At 46.7% G+C, this 11,058-nt stretch overlaps 1 protein-coding gene across 3 annotated transcripts; it reads right to left on the bottom strand.

Annotated features, from left to right (window-relative positions):
- Positions 1 to 3,468: 3,468 nt before the first annotated feature.
- On the bottom strand, positions 3,469 to 5,935 carry TMEM74 (transmembrane protein 74). Of its 3 annotated transcripts, none has more exons than XM_040087089.2 (2): positions 5,886 to 5,935; positions 3,469 to 4,850 (listed from the first exon to the last, which is right to left on the bottom strand). In XM_040087089.2, the coding sequence occupies exon 2, from the start codon at positions 4,642 to 4,644 to the stop codon at positions 3,709 to 3,711; it is 936 nt and encodes a 311-aa protein (XP_039943023.1). In that variant the 5' UTR covers positions 4,645 to 4,850; positions 5,886 to 5,935; the 3' UTR covers positions 3,469 to 3,708. The 3 variants fall into 3 exon arrangements, with proteins under 3 accessions (XP_039943023.1, XP_039943007.1, XP_039943015.1); XM_040087073.1 differs by lacking the exon at positions 5,886 to 5,935 and adding an exon at positions 5,818 to 5,878; XM_040087081.1 differs by lacking the exon at positions 5,886 to 5,935 and adding an exon at positions 5,563 to 5,719.
- Positions 5,936 to 11,058: the final 5,123 nt, after the last annotated feature.

Genomic DNA, 11,058 nt, shown 5'->3' with positions numbered 1-11,058 from the left:
CAGGGAGCCGGGCACTGACAGCTGTCGCCTGCCCGTGGAAGCCTCCCTTCCCGCAGTTCAGGGAAGCATGGACGCCTCCAGTGGGAAGGTAAAGGCCAGGGCTGGCCCAGCCGGCAGACGTGTCATGAGGTAGAAACTGGGGAAGTGTCCTATTTTGCACCCGGGGCTGGTCAGAAATAAACCGCCTAAGGGCACAAATCCTGTTCTGTTTCCAGGGCACTCAGAAATTCATACTCAGAATCCAGGTATGTTTAGAGGGCACCTAAAACCCACTTGTTATATGCCAAAATTTAGTTCCCCGAGAAAAGGGAAAGCCCTCCAATGAACCAAGTGACAACTGACAACAGGCAATGAAAAAAACACCAACAACTCTCCTGCCCTTTGTACCTTTAAAGCATTTAAATTTTGAGCAGGGGAAGTCAAATTGTGAGGGCGCATGAGGGTGCAATAAATGTGCCTTGGCCTCGCCCTTTGGTACCATCTCGTGTGAGGTGAATGGTGTGAAGACCTGTCCACTGGCCAGTGGGCTCATACATTCATTTCCACCATCAGCCACCAGACAGCAAGTGTTTTGGTTTCTGTCTGTGTTTGGTTTCACAGCATGAGAACCTGAGAGTCCAGAGGTTTTATATCGCAACGCCAACTCACATCATGCTGCAATTTCTAAAGATGATCAGAGAAACGTCCTGAGCATTTTTATCTGCTAAATTCCTGTGCTCTGAAGGCCTTCCTTCACCTCCTTCATAACACACACACCAAAATAAAGAAACTCTCTTAATCCTGTTGTTTAAATTTTATTACTTCTCACACTTCTGCAGTGTACATTTAGATTATCAGGTTGACTAATGTTTCCTTAAAATGCTCAGGGAAAATTTCAGGGTTCATTAAAGTATTGCAGGTTCATGATCTGTGACAGGCATTTTACAAAGTGTCACAAAACTCCTTACTTGACAATAACATACTGGCAGTCAGGGAAGCATTCCTTTTTCTAGTGCTAATAATCAGCATTAAGGCATGTCACGGTTCCTACAAGAAATCTGTGATCCGTACAGCTTAAGCTGTCATCTTTCCGCAATAATGGAATGTACTCCAATTTCATGCATATGTATAATTAAAAAATAAAAATAATAGCTATCAAAACCACTAGTTTTAGAACTTCTTTCACGTAGGTGAAAACACGGGGCCTAGGCAGGTGAAAGGGTTTTCATCCCCTGAAGTATCTGTCCCACATCATCTTGCTGACCCCAGTTCAGCAACATTTGCCCTCTCCTTTGGCATGGTTTTCCCTGGACCTGTGGAGGCCACAGCCAGCCCCTTCCCATCCTCAGGGCAGGATGAGAGGAAGCGCTGTTCCCACTCCCCACCCTGAGCAAAGTGTCAAGCTCTGCAGGCAGCATCCACACACCCCACCAGCTGGCCAAAGCCAGCGAAAGAGGAACCATCTTCTCAGGCTACTTCCTTCCTCACCTGTACTGATCACAACAGGCTGAGGTAGCTTCCAGATACAAGAAGACATTTCATGTATTTATCCTAGGGATTCAATCAGGAATCCCTGAAGACGCAGCCAGAAGGATGTAAGCTTTTCAAAGACGACTGTGGAGATGCTGGTCACTGCTGAGTTACTGCCTGAACACGCTGTGTATCATAACAGAAGCCGGGAGAATCATTTACTGGCAGCAGCACCCTCTAATAAGGCAGCTCATTTAATTACTCAGTAACGCTGACCTAAAGCCGCAGTAGGAGCAGAGGACATGTGAAGGAGGATCCCTTTTGCAGGGCCAGCGTTGGAGCCCGGGTATCACACTAGGGAATTTACTGACCAAAGGCATGAATCTGGAGCAGGGCAGCTCCTTGGGCCCCTGGTCACAGGCACCCCTGCCAGCAGCTGCAGCCAGCAAGCACAAAGGACTGAACGAGTCGAGTCAGACTTGGGTGCCGCATTTGTCTCCTGACAAAAAACAGCCAGAGAAGGGGAATGAAGAACCAAGTGGCAAAATAGCATTCAGTCTCTCTTTGAGGAACCCACGTTTCCACCATCCACTTGTTATTCTGAACTTTGTTCTGCCATATATTACTGGGTAAAGGGAGTATAAAGGAAATCTCATCCCTTCCCAAGAGAACTGTTCTCTTGTGTGTCACAGTGGGAAAAAAAGTATAATTTTTAAAATAATGCATATTCCTGATAATTTAGAGTTAACTCACAACTGAGAAGGCTGTCATAGTGAAGCGCATATTTCTCCTAAGACTGCAGTCAGACTGCACAGACAGAGCTTTTCACCCATGTTTGGCTTTGCCAGGGACCCACACATATATAACAAACATATTAACAGGACATATATATATTTTTATATATATATATGTATTAACCATTGCTCAGTAAGAACTGACAGTGGTGCACTGAACAATTTTTGTCAGTTTTCCCAGCACTGCAAGAACATATCAATGTTCCCCAGAAACTGGCTGGTAATAAAGTAAATAGCATCAGTGGCACAGGCTTTTGGCTACAGTGTCACAGAACTGAGATTAATAGCAACATGTACCCTTGATCATCCCCTATGTTAAGTGAGTCTCATGTCAGCCAGTAAACTGCCTGATACTTTACCTCTGTTATTTCCTGAAGATTTATTCCTTACAAATAAATTGGGTTTTACTGAACGAGTCTCAGAGAGCTCCTTCCTGACCTTTGCTTGCTGGTTATGAGAAGGTTGACAGCCTAGTGACATAAAACTGAAGTTTCAAAAAGGACTAATAAGATGCAGACAGCCCCAGTACAAGCAAAGCCCTGCAGCTGAGCTTGAATTTCTTCTGGCATGTGTACTGAAGGAGAAGCGTCCAGTCTCAGCATCCCCATGCTTTTTCAGTCTTTAGGTCTTTTGAGACTCCAAACAAGAGGTCTGTTAATTCATGTTATAGAAGTTTTCATACAAAGACATCTGTCCACCAGGAACTAAACTTCTTTTATAGGGTCACTATAGCTATCAGAAGTTAATGACTATCAATCATTGCTAATCTGAACTGAAATGGAGCCACTGACCTCAAGCTGAAAGAGCCTTTTGTCTCCTACCAGTACCATGAGCCATATGGTTTCCTGCCCTTTGCCTCTTATTTTATATTTTAAATAATCATCACTAATTGTACAATTGTTTGAAAATATGGGAGGTTTGTGGCCAGTCATGACCACGCAGTGTTCTTTCTTCCCATAGCTGTCACTTAATTGAAAAGATCTGCTTAAAATTAAAGAATAAAAAAGCATCTCTTAATGAAATATTAGCCCTGCTATTTGATTATTGGTCCTGCTTCTTAACATTCTGTCAAGCAGACCGTTAATAATCTGTAGGCTTCAAAAATTAACAGCTTCCAAAGTGTCAAGGTCATTCTTGTTCTATATGGGAGTAATAAGAAAATTATATAGGCAAGACACCAGTGGAATGTTTTATATTAGGATAAACGAGTATCTGAGGAACCTACTTATCACAAATCTCTTTTTATTCAGTGGTTTTCGTTATTTTATATCATTTGCATTTCATCTGGCACAGTTCCTCTTTACAACAAATACTCATATATTGCAAACATTTGATTATAGAGCTTAAGTTAACACCATTCTTGTCAGACAAATAAACTGCATCACCAGCTATCTTTAGCAGCATCTGCTTTCTTTAATGAAACATATTTTCCTGTAGAAATATTGCCTTAAAAATCATGACCACACTAATTATCTACAGCAAGCACATCTTCCTCAACTAACGACAGCTCGAGCATATTATCATTTGCACCAGACTTCATTCTAAAATTGAAAGATCCATACAGCTTTGCAGATTCCTTGGAGGATGCAAACCTGCTCCTCCGGTACAGCTCCCCTTTCCACATGGACATCATCAGCAGGCTGGAGAGCACCACGCCCCCCAGGGTTAAGAGACACAGCCCAGCGATAACGCAGCGGTCCAAGTGCGCACCGATCCTCGCACTCTCGTTCTCCAGCCTCTCCATCTCCCGGGCAGCCACGGTGTTGGGATCCACAGTCACATCTCTGGGTACCACATAGGAAATTATCACCAGCAAAATGCCACTAACCAGGAACAAAATGGCACTAATGAATCCATAGTCAATGGATTTCCCAGCTGCTGCCTCCGAGGCAGCATCGTCCTCCTCGGAGACCAAGGAAGGAGAATCGTGCACCCATTCCCTGCAGGAACGCTGCTGCAGAGGGGCATCCTGGCCACCTACAGGAGTGGGGGGACTTCTTGCATGCTCCAGATTTACATTTTCATCCACATAGGTGAATGACGTCTCGAGTTCCTGGGCACAGCAGCAGGCTTTCTTCCCTCCATCCTCCTCCCTGGGCAAGTGCTCGGCTGGGTGGCAGGGATGGGAGATGCTGGAGGGTGCAGGGTGCTCCTGGGGCGAGGTGCCCAGGGAGGAGGGCTGGGGTGCCAGGGAGGGCTCAGCCACAAGGTCCCTCTGCAAGGGCTTGCAGTGCCGTTCACAGCGCAGGGCTGCCACAGCAGCGGCTGCTCGGGGGTCCACCTCAGCCCCCTCACACTGCTGCTGCTCGTAGGGATGGGAGGGCAGGCTCCAGTCAGTAGCGGTGCCCAGGTGCACCCGTCTGCTCTCCTCGGCCAGGTAGAGAAGCTCCATGCAAGCCATCGACCTCGTCCCCACGAGCCTCACCTCCTGGGCTACGGCATCCTCCAACAAATGCTGCTCCTGACCGGCAGAAGCGGCTTCACAGTACTGGTGCTGCTGTATCCCAGAAATCTTCTACTTTTTCACCAACGCTTTGTTAGGGACATGGCTTGTGTCAGCTGCTAAATGATTAAACAAATCCTCTCTGACATTCATTTCTTTTCAGTCTGCAAATGAAATAGCAGAGGAGGAAAAAACAACAACAACAACAAAACGGAACCCGACAACCTCAGGGTGATACATTAATAAACCAAAGAGAAGATAACGCAAATGTAATACATCAGCCCTCCTCTCAACTGTTTGAGGGGACACGGCAAACACGATTGTTTTAACCACACATTTAAAACTGCAATCTTCTTGCAGATCCAAAATCTATTAGGGAATCTAATCAACCTTTGACACCACTATCCAATTAAGGCAGTAAGTATCCACAGAGCACAGAATAACCAGAAAAGCTGTGTAAAATGTCAGAGAAAAGATATGTCTGTTCTTTTAGAAGCATATAACTCCCACCTCCCCTTTCCAAATACAGAATTTTACAATCAGATTCACAGACTAATTAGAAAGAAACACGCAAATCCCATGAAGCTCAATAATCCAGGATCTGTATTCTCCGGTGGAAATCTGATAATCCTAAGGGAAAAGCAGTGCTTTCCTATATAAGATCTACCATCCATCTAAGAGCTTTCGGAATGAAATTACGGCTCAAAGACTGATGACTCAAAGACGGATATTACTCCTCATTTGCAATTAATTCGTTATTACCCCTTTCGCCTGGGCCCCATCCCCCTCGAGGCCGCCCGGTGTCACGGGGCGAAGCCTGCAGCCCGACAAATGTGTTGCATGCGTAGGAAACACATGTGCGTCTACAGCACATACGTGATCGCTCACAGCCGCTGCTCACTCACGCTCCTCTCGGGACCTCAGCCAGAAGCGGCCGCGCTGGGAAAAGCGATTCCCGCCGGCGCCGGGAGTAGCTGGATGCACCCGCCACCGAGTGACCCGAGCGACAGCGAGGTGAGGGCGCGCAGACACGCACGGGCACACACGCACTCCGGCGGGCAGGAGCACGCCGCCTCCTCCCGCTGCTGCTCCTCCTCCCGCCGCTCCTCCTCCCGCCCGCGGGGCTCTCACCTGCCCGGCACGGCGCCGGCCCCCGCACGCACACACGGACGCACGGACACGCGGACATCCTCACCTACCTCCCGCCCGCCTCCGCCACCGGCCGCGCCCCGCCCGCGCTGCTCCCGGCGACCCCGGGCAGCCCAGCCCGGCCCGGCCCGGCCCGGCCCAGCCCAGCCCAGCCGGGCAGTGCCGGGGCGGGCGGGCTCCGCTCGGCACGCCGGGAGCTGTAGTCCGCGGGCGGCGGCGGCTGCGCTGCTGCGGCAGCGCCCGGAGCCGCGCCCGGAGCCGCGCCCGGAGCCGCGCCCGGAGCCGCGCCCGGAGCCGCGCCCGGAGCCGCGCCCGGAGCCGCGCCCGCCCCGCGGACCCTGGCGGCGGGTCGCGCTGCCGGGGCTGCGGTCACCGGACAGTCCCCTCCGAGCCCCCGCATCCTGCCACGGGTCCGGAGAGGAGCTCCCTGCAGCCTTATGCGTGGATCTAGCTCAGTCGTCACCCAGAGTTGTTTGCCATAGACATGGGAGCTCAGGAGTTACTCCGGGGAAAGATAAAATCAGATTCTCAAATGATCCCAGAACTGCTGGAGATGAGACGTCAAGGGACGTACTCTACTGTGCAAGACTTAACTGGAAAATCTCAGGAGCTCACCCGGGTTGGCAGATTGTCCACGCACTTCCTCTGGCCGGCATAAATAACTTAAAAAAGGAGGCTGTTGCCAAAAAATACATAATAAATGAATGACCATTTCATTTTCAGTATGAACCTTCACTGGGTTTTCTTGCCAGTGCTTTTCCTTTGCCAGTGTTAGTGATAAACTAGATTATGAAAATAAAGTATGGAGTAGTCTGAACTGAACGTTTATCAGAGCTGACTACTGTGCTGTTGTGGAAAGACCAGGCTCCGGGGAGACAAAAAGCAAGCGTGGGTAGAGGGACCATTGTCATGGAGCTGAAATGAGGATGCACACAGGAACTAGAAGTGAGCAGCACCTGCCTGCATGGCTGTTGGGCAAGAAAGCAGGGGCCCGAGCTGGAAAATGAGCTGGGAAGGAACCAGAAGAGACAAGCACAGACTGTCTGAAGGAGTTGTCCTAACATCAGAGAACAAGGTGATTCTCTGTAAGGACTCTTTGCCAGTTTTGAAGTATTGCATTAGGCAATCGAATCAGTTTTGAAGACATATCCTGCTGAGACCCAAAACACCCAGTACAGAAGATTCAAATCTTTGTGGGAATGACTCCCATGGATGTCAAAATTACTTGTCAGGACATGGCAAGAGTAGGGCTCTTGCAGAGCCCATCACACAGATTGCTCAGTGCTCTGGGCTGCTTTGGATATAATTTCAAAACAGCTCCAGGCAGTGTTTCCATTAGAAAAGTGCAGTTTCAATGCATTGAATACTGTATTATTCACTCTTTGAAGAAAAATGGTAAGGAGAAAATTATGGAGTTGGGAAAATGGCACAGGCTGTCCTTGAAGCTTTTTAATAACAGTGCCCTTTTTGAGATAAATATAAAGGAACAAACAAAACCTAATCAAAGAAACAAAAAAAGCCTATCTGTAAATTGTTCAAATACTTTCAAGTAAAAGTGAAGACAGAAACAAACTCTCTCTCTGTCTATTGTACATTTCCATTTGGGAATTAGCAGGATAGGAACATACAGATGTCGGGCACTGCAAGCTGCACCTTCTGCATCCAATAGACGAGTCTTAATTAAAAGACTGACAGGGAAAAATATGGTGCTCAACCCTGGCAAAGCAGCCTGGGAGAATGCAAACACTTTTCCTGGGCCCTGGCACAGCCTACCAAGACCTTGGGTGGGCATTGTTCTTGTGACAGCTGATACAAAGGCAGGAAATTGTCTACACACAACAAATGGCCATGTTGTCATTCTTTCAAATCCCAGGAGCTATGGCACGTACTCTTGAGCACTTGCTAGAGCCTTAGTTACTTGTTATTCAACCTCACAAACATCTTGCTGCTCTGCCGCCCACTCTCCTCCCCATTTTGTGCCAGGGTGTGTTGGACAAGTCTTTTAATTTGTTGCTGATAATTGCAGTCCCACAAACTATGGAGCAAACAGAGGGAGCCACAACTCTGTCAAGCCAAGTGCTGTCTATTCTTATGTGTCTTCCCATGTGGTGCTGTGTCTCCTTTGCCTAGTACAGTTCACTCTTAGAGTGAAGTCACTGTCTAGACACAATTCATATTACTGACATTTCATTTTCTTAGCTTTGGATGCAATGAGTTAACAGCATTTTCTTGTAACAAATGTGATTGTTGCCAATGCTCTGAGGTATGGAGGTGGTGAAATAAATGCATAGCAACGAATACTCTGCAAACACAAGTATAGCTGGTGAAAAGATTAATCAAGTAAGGGCAGGAGTAAGAATATTTGTCACAGAAAAAAAAGTGGCTATGTAGAGCAGAGAACCAGAGTGATGGACACACAATGGGACTGGAATAAAAGACTGGAGTAGACTGTCAGGGTGGATGAGCCTTGTTCTCTCTGCTACAACCTGCCACATCATACAGCCCTTTCAGACACTGAGCAGGGCATTGGTAGCAACACAGCGATAATACGGAATCTGACAGTAAGCTGATAAAAACGTGTATCAGTTGAGATACATGCAATTAAATTTAAACCATGCTCTGGAGCATCTTGTAAGCTCTCTCCAAGTTGGCTCAACTATAAATGAGTATGTGATCTAGATGTATATGTATTTTTTTTCCCATTCTCAGTAACCTATGGTCATGATTAAACTGGAAGGAGGCTTGTGAGGAACTAAAAGTTGTCTCACACTTTCTGTTTGAAGCTTCACTGAGGGCCTGACCAGACCTGAAGGCTTCAGAGGAATCAGGCAAAACTGGAATGGTTTTCCAAATGGTGCATCCCATCATGGTCTGGTAGAAGATGGGTTTTGAGATATTCTACTTGCCATCACCAGTTCAGGGAATTTTCCAGTGTTATATGGAATCCTCAGTGAAGCATTCCCCCAAACATTTTTATTCTTTTTTTTTTTTTTTTTTTTTTTTTTTTTTTTTTCCCGTCTGTCTTTTGTATACAGAGTTCTTCAATTATCTCGTTTTCACAGAATCTTCAATTCGTTGCCTCACGCAGGCATTGGGCCTTGGGTTTCCACTGGTCCTTGTGCAAGTGTTGCAAGACTGCAGCGCTTCTAAAATAAAGGTACACTCCGGCCAGTGTAGCTCAGAGAAGAATACATTCAGAAAAGTCTAGAGAGAATTTTGCATAAACTTCCCATTTCCACTTGAATAGATCATACTGTTGGGTAAAGGAAATTTTCAAGGAAGCCAATAACATGGGGCTGAAGAAAAATTTAAAACCTATTAGAGGAATGCACAGACCTGTGCACTGGTCTGTGAAAAATAACAAAGGTAATAGAGGGCAATGAAGAGGCAAAGCTAAGTTTATATATAAAGTGCAAAAGAAAAAAGTGATAGAATTCTTTTTTGGCTTAGAGAATATAAGTATTCTGAGGCTAGCAAGCAAATAGTTGGACAACTCATTATAAAAATAAAAGTCCAGGATTTCTGTGTGTTTAAATCACATGACTGTCACAGATCTATTGATTTATAAAGCAAAAGTAGACAGGAAAGCAATTTAATTCTGCTTTGGTTTATTCACTAATGCACATCCATTGTGCATTAATAAAACACACAATAAGTACATAATTTTACAGAGATACAAGAAACCATAGATGTGTGATATGATGTTCCAGAATTGCCACAGGTAGATTAAATACCTGATAAAGCCCTATGCTTCCCATGGTTGAACATGGGAAATCATGGTTTGGGTAAGTGGAGCTCCTGAGGGTGAACAAAAAAAAAATGAGTCTTAGTCTTAGAGCAAAGGATCTGGTGTCGCTAGAGGACATGAATAAATGCTCACAGATCTGACTCCACAAGATGAAGGCTGAAGAACATCTTCAGTGTTTACAAAGACCTCGCTTTTATAGGTTTTGAAGAATGACCAGGGATTGGAGAACAAGGTTACTACCTCTCCATTCTACTGGCCAGGCTAGAAGTCCATCAGTGAACTCTTAACAGAAAAGAATGTGGAAAACGTGATGTTTACAGTGAGGCTGTAGGAAATTCAGTTACAGAGCTGTAAACATCTCACAAAAGCTCACATAATATGGCAACAATCTGGAGGAACAAAGGGGCTGTTGATCACTTTAGGAAGACACAGTAGTTATAGCCTCACTCAGGAGCCAGTGAAGGGCAGGTAGGACTGAATGAGCTGTCAGGCTGAGGTCTGCTCCCTGGTGCAGCACCTGTGGAGCCTTTACTGGCCTTTATCACCAGGAGGGAAAGGGCTAGCTCCAGATGTTCCAGGGCTGCTGTTTCCCACCTGCTATGCCCACACTAGTGACTCAAGCTGGCAACCTGACCAACCTCACTACCACAGGTTTTACTGATGATCCTGACCAACCTCCCTGCTTTCCCCCTTCAGGAGCTCATACTTGGCCATTTCCCCTTCTGAATCCCCGAGCAACTCAGCACCCCTGTGTCAACAGGCCTATCCTTGACTGTACCTTGATTGTTCTAGTGTCCTGCTGACCCTCACAGCTCTTTCTCAGCAGTCTGGGCTCAGGTTGCACAGTGAGCTGAGCTGGCTGAGCTGGCCCTGCTGTGCCCAGAGCAGACTGACTGCTGAGTGCCAGGTACCTGGATACCACTGTAAGTGTCACAGCTTTGGACACTGGGGTGGAGGAGACACCTTCTGCCTTCCTGTATGCCTCCAGAATGCTGAGCTGGAGTGCTGTGCTGGGCTGTGTGCTCTGAAGGAGCCTTGACAGAGCCCAAACAGCTCCTCCTTGCTGTGGGCCTGGGATTGCCACATGTCCCCACAAGTGTCTGCCCGCTGATGGGGAAATAGCAGCACTGTGCTGTCACCATGCTGTGAGAGCAAAAGTTGCCATTTATTTCTCACCGTGCTCATACCTGAGACATAAAAGACATGTTTCTTCCTAGGTGACCCCACAAATTGAAGATTACAGCCCTGAACCTTCTATGGCTGCTGAGTGCCAGGTGTCATGCACGACAGACCCCTGCCATTGCCTTTTTCAGGTGTTTCCATGCATGATTATTCTCTTCACTCTCCTGCACACTTACATGGAAAGACAGAATCACCTTCAGTAATCATACATTAGATCTGGGAGATGTGGTCCACCAGTTACTCAGCAAAGACAGACCTAAAAATGCTAATTATAGAATTAAGGAATTTAAAGG

This window comes from Hirundo rustica, chromosome 1 (genome assembly GCF_015227805.2).
Source record: "Hirundo rustica isolate bHirRus1 chromosome 1, bHirRus1.pri.v3, whole genome shotgun sequence".
Lineage (NCBI taxonomy): Eukaryota > Metazoa > Chordata > Aves > Passeriformes > Hirundinidae > Hirundo > Hirundo rustica.
This window is presented reverse-complemented; position numbering and strand designations above follow the sequence as displayed.

Excerpts from the sequence above, each read along its gene's own strand:
- TMEM74 (XM_040087089.2), bottom strand. The coding sequence starts at position 4,644 with ATGGCTTGCATGGAGCTTCTCTACCTGGCCGAGGAGAGCAGACGGGTG.